At 38.5% G+C, this 20188-nt stretch overlaps 5 protein-coding genes and 1 pseudogene across 14 annotated transcripts; 2 read left to right on the top strand and 4 right to left on the bottom strand.

Moving 5' to 3' along the window:
- Positions 1-688: 688 nt before the first annotated feature.
- On the bottom strand, positions 689-1864 carry LOC111599110 (annotated as a pseudogene).
- Positions 1865-5687: 3823 nt separating this feature from the next.
- LOC111599160 lies at positions 5688-6837 on the bottom strand. Of its 3 annotated transcripts, none has more exons than XM_023314732.2 (2): positions 6739-6837; positions 5688-6425 (listed from the first exon to the last, which is right to left on the bottom strand). In XM_023314732.2, the coding sequence occupies exon 2, from the start codon at positions 6372-6374 to the stop codon at positions 5805-5807; it is 570 nt and encodes a 189-aa protein (XP_023170500.1). In that variant the 5' UTR covers positions 6375-6425; positions 6739-6837; the 3' UTR covers positions 5688-5804. The 3 variants fall into 3 exon arrangements, with proteins under 3 accessions (XP_023170500.1, XP_023170502.1, XP_023170501.1); XM_023314734.2 differs by having other exon boundaries at positions 5688-6432; positions 6739-6836; XM_023314733.2 differs by having other exon boundaries at positions 5688-6485; positions 6739-6827.
- A 1427-nt stretch (positions 6838-8264) lies between these two features.
- LOC111599201 lies at positions 8265-9360 on the top strand. Its single transcript, XM_023314792.2, has one exon. The coding sequence runs from the start codon at positions 8334-8336 to the stop codon at positions 9348-9350; it is 1017 nt and encodes a 338-aa protein (XP_023170560.1). The 5' UTR covers positions 8265-8333; the 3' UTR covers positions 9351-9360.
- Positions 9361-9434: 74 nt separating this feature from the next.
- On the bottom strand, positions 9435-12540 carry LOC111599203 (glucosamine-6-phosphate isomerase). 6 transcript variants are annotated; one of them, XM_023314796.2, is made up of 7 exons: positions 12386-12461; positions 11629-11741; positions 11439-11566; positions 10832-11373; positions 10694-10764; positions 10555-10612; positions 9435-9563 (listed from the first exon to the last, which is right to left on the bottom strand). In XM_023314796.2, the coding sequence occupies exons 2-7, from the start codon at positions 11724-11726 to the stop codon at positions 9516-9518; spliced, it is 945 nt and encodes a 314-aa protein (XP_023170564.1). In that variant the 5' UTR covers positions 11727-11741; positions 12386-12461; the 3' UTR covers positions 9435-9515. The 6 variants fall into 6 exon arrangements, with proteins under 6 accessions (XP_023170564.1, XP_023170562.1, XP_023170561.1 ...); XM_023314794.2 differs by having other exon boundaries at positions 9436-9563; positions 12300-12540; XM_023314793.2 differs by having other exon boundaries at positions 9436-9563; positions 12310-12539.
- Positions 12541-13134: 594 nt separating this feature from the next.
- LOC111599196 (lamin Dm0) lies at positions 13135-17060 on the bottom strand. 3 transcript variants are annotated; one of them, XM_023314785.2, is made up of 5 exons: positions 16843-17059; positions 16249-16306; positions 15686-16163; positions 14924-15627; positions 13135-14863 (listed from the first exon to the last, which is right to left on the bottom strand). In XM_023314785.2, exons 3-5 carry the CDS (start codon positions 16146-16148, stop codon positions 14168-14170), a joined length of 1863 nt encoding a protein of 620 aa, XP_023170553.1. In that variant the 5' UTR covers positions 16149-16163; positions 16249-16306; positions 16843-17059; the 3' UTR covers positions 13135-14167. The 3 variants fall into 3 exon arrangements, with proteins under 3 accessions (XP_023170553.1, XP_023170555.1, XP_023170554.1); XM_023314787.2 differs by lacking the exon at positions 16249-16306 and having other exon boundaries at positions 15686-16166; positions 16843-17060; XM_023314786.2 differs by lacking the exon at positions 16249-16306 and having other exon boundaries at positions 16843-17060.
- A 144-nt stretch (positions 17061-17204) lies between these two features.
- On the top strand, positions 17205-20172 carry LOC111599200 (ATP-dependent RNA helicase WM6). The gene is made up of 8 exons (XM_023314791.2): positions 17205-17317; positions 17524-17782; positions 17844-18067; positions 18130-18313; positions 18388-18506; positions 19366-19497; positions 19575-19977; positions 20043-20172. Exons 2-8 carry the CDS (start codon positions 17584-17586, stop codon positions 20054-20056), a joined length of 1275 nt encoding a protein of 424 aa, XP_023170559.1. The 5' UTR covers positions 17205-17317; positions 17524-17583; the 3' UTR covers positions 20057-20172.
- Positions 20173-20188: the final 16 nt, after the last annotated feature.

The raw sequence follows: 20188 nt of genomic DNA, 5'->3' as shown, positions 1-20188 counted from the left end.
TCTAAGTAGGGTAGACCGAGTAGTAATTGTCAAAAAAAGCATTTAATTATAACTTAAATGAATTTGCATAAGTATTTAAATCAAGAACAAAAATCAAAGAAATTTCTATAGGCCGTAAAAGATGCTAAAATATTTTTTGCTTTAAATCAGAGTTTAATAAACAATATGAGTTTAATTGGTTTAGTTTCTTAAAAAGCTATGCAAATTTGATGTCTTAAGAAGTTCATAAATTGTAAATATTTTGAAAATTTTGATATTTTCAAACATTGACGATGATAAAAATTTAATTTACATATCTTAATCTCATGATTATAATAAAATTAATAATAATAATTATTAATTATAATTAATAATTATTATTATAATAACTAAAGACATGAAATTTGAAATATATATGCCTTTATACCATACCCATGCATTACGAGTTTATCTTTTTCGATTACTTACCACAAACCCTTATTATCGATCAAAATCGATCAATTTAGTTGTGATGCCTGTCCCCTTTTCAAATAGTAAATGCTTGCGCTATGGATGCCCTGACCATGGCTATTGTGCTCCAAAGACTTCAACCTGGATCATTTTCATTTCTTACAGTAGGAAAACATGTTTAAATAATTGAATATTGACTTGATATGAAATGTCTTAATTCCAATCTGTTTTGAAGAGCGAAAATAAAAGGCAATTTAAATTCTGGATTCGATTTCAGATTTATTGAAATTAGGTGGGGGGAAAATTGAAGATATTTCTCTGTAGTTTGTTGAGCCTCAGATAGCGATTCCGGCTACATTTATAATTCTACTTGTCGATGCACCAACGTTTAAAACTATAAATGTATAAACAATCAAATCTTAACCTCAATCTGGGTTATTTTGTTTTCGTCCATAGTATTTTTCTTTCATTTTAGCAGGTCTATCATTGTTTCTGTTGTTTGCATATGTATATGGAAATGAAGGCATAGGTTTAGGTTGTAGTTATAAAATTCCGATATGGTTCAGCGTACAGTACTGACTAATCTATGGAATGTTAGGCATTTGGTTACCATATTAGCAGGTGCAGGCGGGGCAAACAGGCTTGTCCCCCTCGATGGTGAAGGTCTGCGAGGTAATTGGGTTCTCGCAGCGATTGCAACGGAAACAATCACGATGCCATTTGGCATTCATGGCGACAATGGCGCTGTCTGTGATGGGCTTCTCGCATTTGGCACAGCGCACTGCGAACATATCTTCGTAGTCCTGCTTGCAGTAGGCCTTGCCGTCGCGCTCATAGAACGGGCGATTCGACAATGGCTTCTTGCAAGCGCCGTCGCACACAAAGCAGCTCTCGTGCCAATTCTCGCCCATAGCGCAAATGGTGCGCTCTAGGATGGGCTTCTTGCAGGCGGCGCAAGTGCTCGTATAGCGTTCAACAAAGCAATCGCTGCACACGGGCTCACCATCCTGAATGTTGAATGTGGCGTCTTCGATCTGCTTGTCGCAGTGGCGGCACAGGAAATGCTCCGGATGCCAAGTCTTGCCCAGCGCGGTGATTACGCGTTTTGTGATCGTCTCATTGCACTTGTGGCAGACGATGCTCTTCTCCTTCTCGCTCATCTTGGCTGCGATTCAGGCGACGCCAACGATTGCTACCGCAAAAATCGTTATCGGTTCGATCGGTTCGGCTAGTCGCAGTCTATCGATAACTCTCGGACAATTGCACACAAGTTGTTAAAAGATTTGGGATTCACACGCAAACACACACGCTCACACACACTCACACGCACACACGTACAGAATAGGGCCTATATATATATATATTAGTATATATCGGATAATAAACGTCGGCGTGTGCAGCTGCTGTTTTTTTCGTAATTTTGACTTTTTAAAATATATATTTAGATATATATATAGATATGAATTCGGAAAAAACGGAACAAAGAAAAACGAGTTAATTTTGTGAGACTCAAAAACTAAATGAGACTTTTAATCTGTTACTTGCGTTGCTCTGGTTGTGAAATGCACAAAGCCTATTATGATCGCCATAAATAATCCGGTCGTATCAAGTCCCTTTTCAAGCTGTAGTTTTTCCAAAGCTTGCTACAATTGTAAGTAAGCTAAAGAGATGTTATGCCTAAAAATATGTTTTTTTGAATGTATATGATCAGATCTACACTTATAAACATTTCCATGTGCCTGGCAAAGGCTAAAGCTGTCAACACACTAGATACTTTCTCGATTAGTAACAAAAGCTTTTGTGATCTGCACATCTGCGTCTTTTAGCTAGCATACTTTGTTGTCTTTCTTCAGCGTTTAATTCTTATCTATTTATTTCAATTTACTTAAGTAGATAGCTTGGTTAGTAGAAAATCGATAAATATCGATGGGAAAGCTGGTAAAACTGACTTTTCTCTATATGGTATATTTTCTTATAAAAATGCCGTCTCTAATATATGAATATTAAAACTTTTCATATTCATGAGACTAAGAGACGATTGCTGAAACATATGAAAATTAAACTTTCCACAAAAAGAGGTTCAAGAATGTGTCTTAAACTAACTTGTCTAAAGCCCCATTATAGACAAAAAATATTGAAAGTGGGAAATCAACCATATAATGGCTTCAAATTCATGTGACTTGCAGATTCAAGCTGAGTCGATATTGTTATGTGTAGCTGTACGTCTGTCTGTCTGTATGTACGTCTGCCTATCTGCTTGAGCGCATTAATCTCTTAAACTATAAAATCTAAAGCCTAAAAAACATTAAAAAAAATTCTAGTTTACTCAACGGAGTACTAGTTTATCACTTTTTTCGCTAACACATTTTGTTTTCTTATGAAAATTGAGTTCGACTTAGAAACAAGTTTAAAAGAAAAAGCTGAATCAGCTGTAACATTAATATACATATATATATATATATAAACAACTAGTTCAGCTCACAGCGAGGATCCACTAATATTTGATTCTGATCTTTGTAGTAAGCTCAAAACTGGTTTGTTCCCATTACAGTTGCCACGCATCAACAGGCTTCAACTGATTACCCATAAAACTTCCATTCGCAGCCTTGAAAATTCTGGAATAAATGTATTTTAATGGTTTGCTAAATGCTCCAATAAACGCCAAAAAGCGTGTCACTTAACTGAATGGAATACAAAGTGTACGGTTCACAGCTATAGAAAAATCCAAAGTGTACGGTTCACATCTATACAAAATGCTCACATGCTTCGCCTATTCCACATATGCTCCCAAATGGATCCTTTGAACTTGTCCCACTAACGTGTGCATGCAATTAGAAACTGACGCAGCAATTAACGCATGCATTGCATATTTGACATGAAATGCTTTTAATAAAATAATTTAATCATAATTATGCAACTGGTAAGCTATACTCCTGCCCCTCTTCAGCTGCTCACGCACTCCAGCTGCATACGCAGACAGACGCCAGAGAGTGCAGAGCCTGACACAAATTCCCTTTCAACTTGCATAACAAGCTCTCGAGCGGGTCGTCCAAATGGCAAGTCAGCCTCTAACCAACACTCTTCTACGCTCCCCTTGACAATTTGGAATTCCTTGGAGCAGCAAATGAAATGGTGACATGTTCGCAGCAATCCGCCTCACGCTCGCGTTATGAGTGCCATCCAGGCTAAAAACAATGAACGCCTGGCTAAGCGGCGTCCAGAGCAGCTATCAACTAACAATAGCAACAAGTAGGGTGTGTCGGACTAGCAAATACTCTGCGGACCTTAGCTCAAAAAAATGGGAAATGCCTTCATGTAGGCCTTAATGGTTTTTGACCAAAGTTCACACCTCGATTAACTAGAATTTTTAGCTATGGGATACGCTTTACGAGTACCCACAAGCCAAATTTCAATATACAAACTAAGTAGGGTATCCCAAAAAGGGAATATTCCTAATATGAGTATTATTTAGAAGGAGTTACATATTAAATTTAAGGTTTCTAGCTCTTAGAGTCTTCGAGATATGACTAAAAAACCAAATCAGCAAATCGATTTTTATCGATATAAATTAAACTGGTTGTAGATATCGAAAAGAAAGCGTAAATTTGTTTAAGCTATTGTATTTGAGGTAATATGTTCTTAGCAATCTTAGTTAGACGAGCCATCGAAGCGGGGCAATCTCCAAATCTCAAGTTGATGTATAAAGTTGAAACTAGTTGTTAGCTCCTAGTTCATAATCAAGTCTCATGGATCTGCGCTTCTCTCTATGCCCTTCCCTGCCCGTTACATACACTCGCTTCAGTCCATATTACCCCATTTCCCCTTTTTCAGAATATGCCAACAACCACAACAAAAGAGATGTCAAATTCCAGAGGGTGGCAGTGTTTGGGGACTTCTCCAGCTATGACTGGACCACACACACACCCCAAACACACTCGTATACACACACCCATGTGTGTGTTTGTGTCTTAATTGTTGTGCAGACGGAAGCGCCAAGTATTTTGCTTTAATTAAATTTTTTCATAATTTTTGATAAAACATATTATTTTTTTTTTGTATTAATTGCTCAAGCTTAGCTGTATGAGCTCACTTTTCTATGGAGCTACCCCTAAGGACTTCGACTCCATAAATTGCTGTGCCGGTTTCCCATTTCCTGTTGCTCAGAAGCCAATTTATTAATGGCTCGAACTGTGACTAATTTTGGTTGCATGCCTAACGGAAGCCATGCACTGGTCATAATTTATAAAGATTTATTGAAATTATGTATGTAGAAATAATATATATGGATATGTATAGAAATTTAGATAATACCTCAGAGTTACATAGATACATTGAAAGTAAGAAAGGAATATTGAGGCTCATAGCTTAAAGTGCTCCACAATAGAACTCAGAGTGAACCATTGTCTTCAATATTTTTGAAAAATAATCTTTCTAATTTACTTAAAAATTCTATAACGTTTTAATTTAATTTTTGAAAATATTTTTAAGTTTCTTTTCAAATTTTAAAGAAAATGAAAAAATAAAGGATAGAATCGTGTTTTTAAAGTCAATATAAAATCACATATTTTTTTAACTGAAAATTAAATTGTTAAAAAAATGTTTGTTACTCAAAGACTAATTAATTTTATTTTATTTACTTTTTTAATTTTTTTAAAAACATATTAAATATACACTCCATTTTTAAAGAAAGGAAAATAATTATTAGATATTTTTTCTTACAAATGAAGCATAGATTAGATTTTATTTAAATCGAATTGACTTTTCAATTAGTTTTTAAAGTCAAAACATTTTGCTACTAGATTTTTAAATGGGAAGACTGAATTGTGGATAGAGGATAAATAGCAAAATTTGATTAAAAAACTACCTAATAAATAAACACATATCTCCAATTTTAAGCTCACAGCTGAGTCTATTACCCCGTTTCTATTTCGGACTCTGCCTCTATCGTCTACAGCCAAGTTCCTCTCAAACAAAATGTAAGTCAATTAGGCATCAAAGGTCCTTGATCTCATCAAAGTGGAGGCTGGAAACTGTCCGGTGCAACGCCACGTGGCAATGGCCAATCGCCAATTAGCATTGACGGTCGCCAATTGAGGCTTTTAATTATGCAATAAGGGTTACGCGGTCGTGTCCTGGGACAGGAGCACATTGAACTTTGCGACTTTGCCCGACTTTGATTCAAGTCGAAAATAATTGGGTAGAAAAAACATTGGACTTTAAGTTTAAAGCTTAAGTTTAAATTGTCATTTTAATGGGGAACTTCTATGTTTATAAATATTACTAGGAATAAGAATATTAACTATAACTGATTGCAATTACATATATGAAGTATATGCTGAATATATGTACAAAAAATATAAATCGAACTTTAACTCTTAATATGACCGTCGATGCTTGTCCTTGTTGCTGGGCTTCTTCGAGGAGATGAGCGTGCGGCGTTTCAAACGCTTCAGTTTCGTCTTCTCCCGCTTGCGCATCTTCTCCTGGGCCACCTCGACGATGGTGTTGCGCAGCTTTAGTCTGTACTTGATTAGATGGCTGAGTTCGGTGCCCAATCCTTGGTCTATGGGCGCCAGATTCTCAGCATTCTCTGAATCGTCCTCGTCGTCGGTTAATATGGCCAATTGGCGCTCCGCCCAGGCAGCATCATCTTCCTCATCCATACGCAACTCTGACAGCTCGAGTTTCTGCTGGTACTGCTGGGAGAGCTCCTGCTGCTTGAGCAGCTCCTCGGTGAGCAGCAGCTTCGAGGTGGCCCACTTGACCACATGCTGATCCTTGAGCGCCATTTGCTGGCGATAATGAAACAAATGCAAGCTAACGTTTGCCTTGGGATACGCCTCTGCCTCGTCCTCGTGAGACACCGATTCCTCAGCCACTGGCATGGGTTGGACCACGGCCACCGGCTTGTCACAGGATATTTTCGCTTCCAGTACATTGCCCATGTTGCGCGTTAATTGATCTTCGTGCCTCGCCAGCTCAAATGCCACTGACAGCTGCAAACTTGTCAAACCCGATATATATAATATATATATTTATACTATACACGATATGGGCTGGAAAAAGGATTAGATACTTATGCAGGTACAACAGGTAGACGGGAGCTACCTATGACTACGGTCACGACATTTGGCAACACCTGGTCTGGGATTAGCACACGCTTACCAACAAAAATACCCGAAATATGTGCCAAAAACTATCTTTCTTATAGACCAGACCTATTTTATAGCTAATAAGTTTTATTGTTATGCATATGCATATCTACTCGTTTGTATCTCTCTCTATATATCTACATATGTTTTTCCATACCTCTGGAGCACGATTACTGCAGCAATATTTATTAAGACGCGAATTCTTCACTTTCTCTATATACTGTTATATATATTCAAATGATTGTATGTTAGCTACAGAGTGCTGTGAACAAACTTCGTTTAGACTAATTCGTATGCCTGCTGAGTCGATAAGTTTTCGAAGCAAATTATATAACTATACGAACTATCAATAGTCAAATGTTAATTAAGCAGTTACTAAAAAAAACTCTATTCAGAATAGAGACAAATATGTTTTCTTATTCATAAATCTAAGACGAGATATAGCACGCAAAAGATGAAATGCGGTCCTGATTTGGCATCTATTAATTCCTTTATTTCCTTTCCACACATCACAAATACTATGCGAACTGTGAGTTTGTTAACACCTGAAGAAATGCTTAAATGCTGCAACATTTAAGGTATACACTTCGGAGTATCAAGAGGGTTTCAAGGAATGCTGAAGCTTAAAGACTTCCATGAGGAATATTTTGAAAAACCTTAAAGCCATTTTTCTTATATTTAACAAATTTGTTTATTGTCTAATATAAGACAGATGGCAAATAAAAACAGCAAATAAAAAAATAAAAAAAAAATTATATGATAGACTCAGCTTCTTGAACTTAAGTTTTTCAGACTGCGTCTCACATAGAAACTATTTAGGAAAATTAAATTGCCGGAAACTCTATTTAACCCTATCAAATGCTTAATCTTCCTCTACTTCTTTCTTGCTATTCAAATTATCATGAAGTGCAAGAACTGTTACGAGGATTGGATTTGTGTAGAATCTTTGACTGTACCTTTGAGTTTCTTATAAATAATCAAGAATTAGTTAATGCCTTACATAAATCTAATATAAATCAAGCATAGATCCAAATTGTATACGATTTTATATTGTATATATAATATTTAAGAATATATTGTATTTAAGAACTTAATATTCAAAACTCAAAGATTTGTTCTTAATATGTTAACGAGGAGTCCAAAACTCCTGATGAAACAGCAGATAAAGATAAGCTCAGTTCTCTTAAACTTCTTTCGGTATTTTAAAATTCTAAAAGCGTGACTAACTAACCTCAAGGTTTGTATCTAATTACAAATTAATCCAGTCTCTCTTTTATATAAATATACAAGTACTGATCGTTTTTTTAATTCAAGCAAATTTTGCTCAAAATCGAAGCGCAACAGTTTGCCCTAACCTCAAAAGTGAATATCAAACAGGTTGGTTAAGTCAAGCGCAGGTGTTACAATAGGCAAGATCTAGCTATTTACATTTATAGTAAGCAAAACAGTTTTGAAATTTCACAAAATCCGGCAAATCCTCAGTGTTTATACGAGCTATTATGACCTAACCTCAAAAGTTGCTACCTAACCTATAAAACTTGAATTTATTTCCAAAGTTAGGTCAACTACGACCAGAACTAGAGGCAATTGTAAAGTTGTCTTATCCAAATTCTACGTTAGTTTTACCTAACTTCCATTGCGTATACCTGAGCAACAAGTTAAGACACGCAAGATTTTGTGGGTTGCGGGCAGAGCCCTGGGCCCATTGGCCAAAAGCCTGCCTAGGGCAAAACTACCTGCTGAATATATAAAATGGTTAACACTTGCCGAACCGCAGCATTCGCTTCTCAACTCCTGTTGGCAATGGACCGCAAGACGACGCAATTGTTGATGTTCCGCACTCCGATGGAGGCTGAGAATCAGCTTTTAATCTTCAATTCGCCGATCGACTACACCGACCAGCAGCTGGTTGTGTACCAATATTCGGGCATGTTGGAGGGCGAGAGTGGATATTGTGTGGTCTACAAGCGCGATCATTACATCATTAGCAATCCGCCCAACTATCAGAGTCCCACCAAGCGCAGCTTCCTCAACGAGTGCATCCGGCAGTTGTACATCATCAATGGGCTGGTGCACAAGCTCAACTGGGCGCCCAACACCTTGGTGTGCACCCAGCAGGAGCTCTGGCATCAGGTCAACATGTGCCTGCAGCCGGAGCGACTGAGTGTACGAAATGCCAGCCTGCAGCGTGTCAAGCGTCAGCTGTTCCGCGAGACGCAACGAAAACGCAAAGCGACAAGCAGCGTGCGTGGCCAGGTGTGGGGCACACAGGTGTTCAACTTCAAACCAATGCGCCCGAAGATTGGAAGGCGACACATACGACGCGGCTATTTGAAGGTGGCCAGGCAATTTGTACTCCAGCAACTGATACGTGAGAATGTGAAGCGTGAGATGATCGGCGCGTCGGCCATCTGCCAGAGCATCATCAATGCCACCGAGGGCATCTACAATGTGAACGCGACGGTCATCAGCGATATCTGTCGCTATCATCACACTGCTGCACGCCATCAGCACGCTGTCGAGGGTCGGCTGAACGAAGGCCAGCAGCGCCTGCGCAGCAACGAAGCCTGCCAGCTGACGCAGCGTGCCAAGCGCTTGGAGGCCATGTTCCTGCACGAGCAAGTGCGTCGAGCTGGACAGAACCATCAGCTCATATTGGAGGAGTCGGTGCGTTCCATTTACTATGCCAAGCAGCTGTTTCGACTGATCGAGGATCACGAGGAGTTCGTCTACACGGACAAACAGATCTTGGGCCGCAGCTGTTGTTAATTAAGTCTTTTTAATATTGTATAAAAATAGAGACATTGTCTTTTGTTATAAACATTAGCATAAATAGTAAATAGAACAAATAAATTGCATAAGAAAGCAAACACAAATTGCATTTGTTATTATCGTGTTGGTGGAATCCAGCTTGGGTGAGCTGCTCGGCTAGGTTTATGTCTTTCCCTGTTCTATCAGCTGCGAGTGCACATCCATCAAACTCTGAAAAACAAAATGGAAAATATTCAGTACTTGCACTAGTTATCTCATATAAAATGTAGATTTGTACTAGCGTAATATACTCTGCTATATATTTCTTAGACTTATAAAGTACTATATAAAATTGATATTCTAACTTCTTAATAAACTAACTTGGTTGATAATCCTATATTTTTGTTATACATACATAAAACATATTTAATTTTTTTTGGATAGTTATTAGAAACAATATTGAAAACTGTATTCTAATATTTTCAACTCTATTCTATTATAAATTCAAGATAATATACATAAAGATTCAATTTGAATGTATTGTGATTGAAAGTATTTCACACACAAATCCTTTTGAAGCGAGAAGCGCAATACCTATACACGATTTTAAACAATAATATTCTGTCAATTACTTATCATTCAACTACGATTTATACAAAAATACTTATATTTATAATGAAATAATACTAATAAAATATTTTAAAATCGTTTTAGTGCTAATTTTTGTTTTTGAAATTGTTTAAAAAAATATTTATGCTTTTACTACTTCTATATATGATCTTTAGAACATAAAAATATATAAAGATATATCTATATATCTTCTTCACTCTTAACTCCTCTAAACATTATCATTAGCAATATACATACTGAATATAATTGAATTTACCTTCTGTAATCTGAGCGCCACAATTCTTAAAAATTATTTTAAATTTTCTTAATATAAATTTTCAAAAACAAATCTAACAGATATATTCTCACTTGCTTAATTTTACCTTAGTTTTGTTTGTTCTTCATTATGTATTAAACTTATTTTCACGCAATTGTTTGCTGAATGTATAATAATAAAAATATTTAGCTTAAGTACAACATATTTATATATCTATAATGCATGTATTTTGAGACTTGCATACAAAATTGCTTTGCGCAGTCTTTTGTCTTTCATTTATTATAAAATATACCAACTTAATATCATTGAGGCACAATCATTTGGGCTATACATTACATTCACAGTTTGTGTGAGCATCCTGGGCGTCAGCTGCATTTGAATCTCTGAGTATGCCCTGTGAATTGATGGGAAAACAAATGCCAACCAGACATTAGCGGAATCTACATTCCATAGTCATAAAACTTAGCAAGCCCACCGGAAAGAGGAAGTAAAAGCAACCATGTCGATAATGTACACCATTTGAGTTAAGGTAAACAAAACCAGCACCTTGACAAGCCATATCTGTTATCTCTATATTACAATAGAACTACAATTGCACCTGCGCCGCGCATACCTTGAAATATTTAACCGTCTTCACACGTAACTCCAGCGTGGCATCCTCATCGCAGATCATCAAGGTGTTCGCATGCTGTTGGAAGGCGCTGACTGTCCACATATGATTGACGCCCTCCTCGATGGCCTTGTACAACGCAAATGCTTTGTGAGCGCCCGTTATTAGAATCATAACCTCTTTTGAGTCCATGACCGTACCCACTCCCACAGTCAACGCCTGCTTGGGTACTTTGCTCATGTCGTTGTCAAAGAAACGGGCATTGGCTTCCAGCGTATCCTGCGCCAGAGTCTTGACACGTGTACGCGACACCAACGACGAGCCCGGCTCATTGAAGGCAATGTGTCCATCGGGTCCTATGCCGCCAATGAATAGCTCGACGCCGCCCGCTTCTTTAATCTGCTGCTCAAACAAATTGCACTCGGCGACCAAGTCCTTGGCATTGCCATCCAGTATGTGCACATTCGCCGGCTCAATGTCAATGTGCTTGAAGAAATTGTGCCACATGAAGTAGTGATAGCTCTCCGGATGGTCACGCGGCAGACCTAAAAAGCACCCATAACTTTAGCTCTCTTAAGGTGAGTGATAACAGAGAATTGCAAGCACTCACCCACATACTCATCCATATTGAAAGTTTTCACATAACGAAAGGAGACCTTGCCCTGCTTATAGAACTCAATCAGCTCTTTGTACATACCCAATGGGGTGCTACCTGTGGGCAAGCCCAAAACAAAGTATCTACAGAGAGAGAGAGAGAGAGAGATTATAATAAGAGCAAGTTGATAAGGTTTTCCACTTACTTATCGGGTCCCGGTTTGAAATCGTTGATCCGTTTAGTCACATATTTGGCCGACCAACTGCCCACCGATTTGCTTGTCTCCAAGATGATCAAACGCATTTTTATTATTTATTACTGAAATCGTGAAATGTAAACTAAATAAACTTTTTACTTCTATGCAGTATTTTAGAGCACATTGATAAGGTCTGATTAGATCTAGCCTACATATTGGAGATAAGCAAACAGTACATATATAGTAACCATAGATTAAGGGTTCATTGCCCAATTTTAGGCAAGTTACAGCGAGCATTCGTTGGGTTATTATTTATTTGACTATTATTTTCAAATATACTTTTTGACACATACAAATGAATAACTTCATTCTATAATCACGATTTTTTACAATCTCTAAAATACTATATCAGTAAAAAAAAGATAGTAAGTTCTTACTGTACAAAACTTTTTCACTTAATAAATACATTTCTCTTTATCTCAATGGAAGTTTCTCTTATTTAAGCCCAGATCAACGAAACAATTGAATACGCCCTCAACCGATAGTTCAACCTATCGAACTCGTACTATAGTCAAACACTTTCGTTCTTAATTACTTAAGAGCGAGTGAGATAGCCGCATAGATAGCGACATTCGCACTTGAATTCTAATGCGGACACTTGAGGGTCAAAAGCAGCTCACCTCCACTCACCTGCACAATGTTAGCGAAAATGATTTTTAAAAACAAAAACTTAACGTCGTATTAAACAATAAACAAAGGCACACACTAGAAATCGCAACGATAGCGCTCAGCTCCAGTAAGGTGTAGAGCGTACGAATCGCCGACGAGACTGGCGAACAAGCTGTGGGCGCCGCTTCAATGTGGCTGCCAATTTATATACAATACACATATTGTGCGGAACGCGCTCTTAGCGATAAAGAGAATACGCTTAGCTCCAATTCAAACAATATAACCTTGAGATGCGGTTTGCAAAGGCGTTATCGCGATGGAAAACTCCAAGGGGTACAACGCAGTGATCCGCGGCTATTACTTGCAGCGTCACTTTAGCGGCAACCGCAATGGTCAACTAAAAGAAAAGAGACAAAAATACTCTAAAAAGATAGCGTTGAATATGCAGCAACAACAGTTGAATGAACTGCTGCTGTCAAATGGAATGTTAATTTGTGAGCGAGAGAGCATTTTATGTTGAGTGGATTAACTGACTAGTGTTGCCAGACTGTTAGCATAATTGAGTGTGTTTTTAAGTGACATGCATACATACAATGTCCAAAAATAACTCAACATAGAAAGGTGAGCAAAAGTAGATAATATGCCCTATAATAAGGCTGCTTAGTTTTAAGCAGCAGCTTGAACTTATTTGATATGAATGTAAAAATAACTTCTTATGAAACATATTTATTTATTTAGCAGTTACATGTAGTCTTAAGTTTAAAATTTAAACGTTATTTTTTATAATTTCTCTTTAGAATATGTAGTTTGACATGGACATGGACACACCCACGTTGAGCTGTTTTTTATTTTATTACAGGAAAAACCGGTTCAGCCGAAAGTCTACAACAAAAAAGAAAACATTCTATTGAGCACCTATGGAGGGAAAGGCGCACCAATGAAATTTCGACTCGTTTTAAAAATATATTGCCAGGCTCTTTTCTCACACAGCTAAACTATTTTTGCGTTTTCTTTTTCTTCTGTTCTATAGAATTATATTTATCAATACAAAAAAATTGCTTAGCATAAGATACACACATGTACGTGTATGTTAAAAAGGAAGGGGGGAGGGGGCAGCTCACATTTTTAGTTACAACTTGTAATTTTACTGATTTTTATTGATATTTTCGATGAATTAGTTTTAACATGAGCTTGTCGTTTCTTTAATTCCGCTTACAAAACTATATCTATTTATTATTATTTATATTTATATGCTGGAGTTGTGGCTCATACAAATGCATCGGAAATGCTGTCAACTCAGCATTTGCAAAGCACTTGAATGCCCAAATACAAAAATTATAAAAGTTGAATATTTTTTTTTGTAAATTCTATATGGCATACAGAAAAATCAAATTTAAAATATACCAAATAAAGTTTACAAAAATTATGCTTATTGTTATTAAATTAGATTGTACGAAGGTGGGAAGGGGGTGGGTGCAGTTGGTTGGTTTTGTTGAATTTGAAGTTGAAACACGTAACGTAAATTAAATATTTGTCATTTTGATAAACACACATAGGATGGATTAGCAATTATTGAGGGAAAAATGAATATATTGGGATTAAAGCACAGAAACTATATATATTGAACATGTGGAAGAATCGTAGACATTAAAATTGTTATGGAACTGCTTTTGCTTGCAAGTTTTACAATTGAATAAATTAGTAGTAACTGCTGCTTGGCTTTAGTTTCTTTTCTTTTCACTCTCACTACTTAGGGTAGCCACAAAAAATTAATAACTTAGCTGATAATATATAATTCTGTCTGGTTTTTGTTGGTTTGTTTGTTTGTGTGTGTTTGTCTGGCTGTGTATATATTATTATCTTTATGCTTGGCTGGCTATTACATAATCGCGCACTTCTCGCCCGCCTGCAGGGGATCGCCCTGCTGATGGTACAGCTGCTCGTTGCCATCAACCGCGCTGACGCTCCGACGACGACTGAGACGCGATGATGAGGCGTGTGTGGAGACAATACGCTTGTTTCGTTCCATATTGGCAACCGTATCGCCATCGCCATTCAACAGAGTCGTCTTTGTATTGTCGCCTGTGATCCACTTTTGTTGCTTCATCACGATGTTTGATGGCGGCTCATGCGTGGCCCTCGAATCGGATGACCAAACGGTCACCGTGGCATTTGGCTCGATTTTCACTGAACGATGGAACTTGTAGGTGGTCGCTGGTCCAGAATCGTTAATTGAACGCTGTAGCTGCCAACCACCAATGGAGATCTCTTCGTTGCCTTTGTTGTACAGCTTAACGTATTTACCATCGGCATCGATCTCTTTGATTTCCACATTGCCCTTGGCACTGGCCGATACATAAAAGTCGGATACACTGCGATCCTCTGATTCATCAACAACGGCACGTTTGCGCTTCAGTGCAACCGATGGGGTACGACGTGAGGGCGTCGCACGTGAGCTACGCAACGATTGACTGAACGATTGCACCGTAGCCGAATTGGCGGGCGTTATGTTCAAACGAGCTTCTTCACCCACGAGCAGCTTGTCGTATGCGGCGATTTCCAAGTCCAAAGAGACCTAGAATGAAGCAAAATAGGTATTAGATACAAATACTGATTGAATTCTATAGATTTATACCTTGATGTCCATTAAATCCTGATATTCTTGTAGTTGGTGTGCCATCTCCTCGCGCAAACGATTTAGTTCCTTATCAAACATTGCAATATCATTTGCATGGCGTTCACGTTCATGGTCCAGCTGCTGTTCCAGCTCACGTATGCGCGAGTTCAACATGGCATTGGTTGACTCCAGATCATTGAGTTTTGCATTGAGACCATCGATACGTATGCGTGAATTGCGCAACTCCTCAATGGACTTGTGCGACGAGTTGTGCGTGCGGGACGCCGCTTCCTTTAGTGAACGTATCTCGGCCTCGTACAAGGATTCGATATCATCGCGGTTGCTGCGCATTTGATCCTCATACTGGGCGCGCAGCTCCTGCAACGATTGCTGCAATTTTGCCTCATATTCGGACGAAAGACGGCCATCGATTTCACTGTATTCGGTTTGACGTATGCGTCGTGACTCATTTATCTCCTGAATGTGGACTTGATCCTTAAGCGACAGCTCTTCACGCAAGCTCTGTATATTATTCTCCAGATCCACACGCGCCAGAGTCTCTTGTTCGAGATTCTTGCGTGAGTCCTCAAGCTGCTTGCGTTGACGCTCCAGTTCCTTAAGCGCTTCATTTAAATCATCAACGGCCTTCTTGCGATCAGCACTGGCCTGCGTATATTTATTGCTCAGCTCATTGGCACGCGACTCATTCATGCGGGCATTGGCTAAAATGGCGTGGAGGGTTAATTATTGTGATTGATACATATATGGATATAGACTCACCCTCAGCAGCGCTACATTCCTTCGTCTTCTTGTCTAGACGAGTGGTCAACTCATCGTTTTCCTCCCACAGCCTCTTGGTATCAATCTCTAAACGCGCACGTTCACGTGCCAGCTCATCGAGCATGCGACGTGCCTCAAGCAGTTCCGTCTCATAAATATTCTTAATGTTGGTCGTCTCTCTGGTCACGGTGTCACGTGTGGTCTGCACCTCAATGGTGAGACGTGAGTTCTCCGTCTCCAAGTTACGAACACGGTCAATATAGCAGGCCAGACGATCGTTCAGATTCTGCAGCTCGACCTTCTCCACGAGGCGCGAATGGCGCGTGGGGCTGCTTGCCTGCTGCTGCGACTGCGACGACGACGTCGATGTCTGTTGCTGTGGCCCAGATGAAGGAGGCCGAGGGGTCGAGGTGCTGCCGGGCTGCGGCGTCGCGGTGCCAGCGCGTCGAGATTTAGACGACATTTTAACGTTCACTTGCTACTGGCCAAAAAAAAAAACAAGATGTAATCATAAATAAATAGTATGCAAATAAATGGATTGCTAAAGCCGACTTTAAACTGACCTTATTATGCTTATGCTTTTAGCTCGAAATATTTTTGCGCGCAATCGTTCGCTATGGGCTGATAAAATTCCAAACAGAAACAGAAATATCAAAAGAAATATAAAAAACTCTTTTCAAACGCGAGTGAAAAATATAAAAGAGCGCAATGAAAGCGAAACGAGTTTCTCTGCCGCCGTTGCTCTCTGAGTGTAACACAAGTTTTTCACTCAAGCGACTGTACTAAAGCGAACGAACGAAAAAAAAAAAAACAATTGAGTGACTTTTTGCGGCGTTTTGTTTATGGGCGTGGGGTAAAAATACGCGGGTGCGGCGGCGAAAGGCCCGTTATATATATTTAATACAAACACAGCATTCAACCCAAAAATGTTTTTAGCTGCGGCACACACAATTAGTAGCGTGGAATTGCACAATATGGCGTTTTTAATTCACAATTTGCCTTTTCACAGCGGCATTTTGTTGCAGCTGCAGGGGGGCAAGCGCAATGGGAACTTTTGAGAGGGAATCTTACTCATTGAAACTCATTTGCACACTAGCTCTGTTTGCGCGTGGTTTAGAAAACAATTTAACGACACTTGAAATAGTAAAGAAACTTACGTGGTTATTACAATTTATTTATGTGATGCACAAGTCCGACAAAAATTAAATCGCCTTTAGAAAACGCGGCCGACGTGAAACTTCTGTTAAGTAGACTGACGCTAGCACTATCGATATTTTTATGCATCAATGTAACTATCGCGAATTGTCACATGCAACTCTGTTCGTAATTGAATCCGTGATATTTTTTAAATCGTTATAAATTGCAAATGCAATGCAGTTATAATCTTCAAAAATATATTCTTAAGTTGTTGAGTTGAATTGTACGACATTATTTTGATAACCTGATATTTATATATCGAATCTATGCCTCCGACGTCTATCGAAAAGCTATATCGATTAAAGTAGTTGAAACTGTTCTGTGCATTATCGATGTTACATTTAATGTCAGTATAACTTTTTCAATCAAGCTAAGGAATATTTATTACTTTTGGCAAACCAAAAAAGAATAAATAAATAACGAAACGTACAAAAGGTAAAAGCATTTGATAAGCAATGATTAAAAGAAGAAACAAGCATACGTAAAAAAATATTTCGCAAAAAAATGTAAGCCTTCGCTGTGTGATTCAGTGTACTGAAAAACAAGATGGCGGAGAGCATATGCCGGTTTGGCATATAAAAACGCGGCATTTACAACGACACATACAGACACAGTTAACTTACAAGAGCCATTTTTTACAGAATTTTAAAACAGTTCTTGCTACGCATATACGCACAAAGTTAAAAAAAAAATAAGTAAAAATGGCTGATAATGACGATCTTCTCGATTACGAGGATGAGGAGCAGAACGAGACTACTGCTGTTGAGAATCAGGAAGCACCAAAGAAAGATGTTAAGGGAACTTATGTATCCATACACAGTTCCGGTTTCCGTGACTTTTTGTTAAAGCCCGAGATTTTGCGTGCAATTGTTGATTGCGGCTTTGAGCATCCATCAGAAGGTATGTAAAAAGCGTACAGTTGTGCGTGTGAACAGTTATTTATGTGTATGTGTACTTGCAGTTCAGCATGAATGTATACCGCAAGCTGTGCTTGGCATGGATATCCTTTGCCAGGCTAAGTCCGGTATGGGCAAGACGGCTGTTTTTGTGCTTGCCACACTACAACAGCTGGAACCATCTGATAATAACACCTGCCACGTTTTGGTCATGTGTCATACACGAGAGCTGGCATTCCAAATAAGCAAGGAGTACGAACGTTTCTCCAAATATATGCCCACAGTTAAGGTAAGTCAACAAATGCCATGATTTATTAATGGGACTTGTCTAAATTTTGGGTTTTTGGTTAGGTTGCTGTATTCTTTGGCGGTCTGGCGATTCAAAAGGATGAGGAGACTCTTAAGAATGGCACACCTCATATTGTTGTTGGTACACCTGGACGCATTTTGGCACTCATTCGCAATAAGAAGTTGAACCTAAAACACTTGAAACACTTTGTTCTGGACGAATGCGACAAGATGTTAGAACAACTGGGTAAGCTTTAACAAATATATATCATATGTATATAAATCAAATCGCTAACATTATATTCTATTTGCTTCTAACAGATATGCGTCGCGACGTGCAGGAGATTTTCCGTAGCACACCACACGGCAAACAAGTTATGATGTTTTCCGCCACTTTGAGCAAAGAGATTCGTCCCGTTTGCAAAAAGTTTATGCAAGATGTAAATATCTACGTCGCACTACTACTACTACTATTACGACCACTAGCTATAATAATATATTGCGAAAATACGCACGCCATTCAAATCAACCTAAATACTACCAAAAAACAATTGTCACACTTTTTGCCTTATACCTGAAACTAGTGAAATTATTGAAACTGGTTTAATCGCGTTGATTGTAAATGAGAGTCCTGAAATGATTCAACGTTACTGATATCTCGCTGATAATTGCTAAACACCATTTTCTAAATGGTTAACCGCGTAACTTTAAACCGAGCAAGCGCTACATGCGTATAACATATATAATAAATCCTTGCCCATAACTATCAAAAACCATTTTCTAAATGGTTAAACGCGTTAACTGCAAACGAAAACGCGCTAAATGCGTATAAAAGATACAAACTTTTGCCCATAAAAGCCAAAAAACCATTTTTAAATGGTTAAACGCGATACTCTCAAACGCCAATGTCAAACTCTACCTAAATATAACAAAGAATACGTATTTCAAATCGCAACGCAATCAACATTGTAAAAGTTTACAAAAATGTAAAAAAATCACGACTGTCTCACATTCAAAACGGATGATTCCGATACGTCCACTGATACGACTGATGTTCACATGGAGCGCTAGCTATCCTGTCGCACAGCAGTTTGAGGTGATGAGGCGCAGCCGTGGCCGCAGCAAACAACATTTAAATACCCGTACATACATACTCTAGTTGATGATGATGGTTTTTAGCGTGGCCGTATGTAGAATTTGTAGGCGTACCTTAGCTTCTTAAGTTACAATTCGCATTTGTCAATCATAATTGTTTTTCTCTTAAAATGCAAACAAAACCCATTTCCAATATTTTAATAGCCCATGGAGGTGTACGTCGACGATGAAGCCAAGCTGACGCTGCACGGCCTGCAGCAGCACTATGTCAATCTGAAGGAAAATGAGAAGAACAAGAAGCTGTTCGAATTGCTCGATGTGCTCGAGTTCAATCAAGTAATATCTTAGCGTCTTGACTCTATAATCCTTAACTGTTATATAAGATGCATTAATGGCTTTAATTTCCTCCTCAGGTTGTCATCTTTGTAAAATCCGTGCAACGTTGTGTGGCCCTGGCGCAGCTGCTGACCGAACAAAATTTCCCAGCCATTGGCATTCATCGCGGCATGAATCAGGATGAGCGTTTGAATCGTTATCAGCAATTCAAGGATTTCCAGAAACGCATATTGGTGGCCACCAATCTGTTTGGCCGAGGCATGGATATCGAACGTGTGAACATTGTATTTAACTATGACATGCCTGAGGATTCAGACACTTATCTGCATCGTGTGGCACGTGCTGGTCGTTTCGGTACAAAAGGTCTGGCCATTACCTTTGTCTCCGATGAGAACGATGCCAAGATACTTAACGAAGTACAGGATCGTTTCGACGTCAACATTAGTGAACTACCAGAGGAAATTGATTTATCTACATATAGTAAGTTCTTAATTTATTTACGATTTTGTTTTTGATCTAACAAGTTTGAATTTTTACTTTTGCAGTTGAGGGACGCTAGTCACAGCGCATGGAGATCTGAAATACTTAACATTTAACAAAAGATACCAATTTTTTATAAACTTTACTTTATAACTAATAAAAATACAATCCAATCAATGTGTTGCTGTACAAAAATACCTGAATATAATTT

The sequence above is a fragment of the Drosophila hydei genome, unplaced genomic scaffold (genome assembly GCF_003285905.1).
Source record: "Drosophila hydei strain 15085-1641.00,03,60 unplaced genomic scaffold, DhydRS2 tig00008114-arrow-pilon, whole genome shotgun sequence".
NCBI classification, from domain to species: Eukaryota; Metazoa; Arthropoda; class Insecta; order Diptera; family Drosophilidae; genus Drosophila; species Drosophila hydei.
The sequence above is the reverse complement of the archived record's forward strand: the minus strand, read 5'-3'. Positions and strand labels throughout refer to the sequence as shown.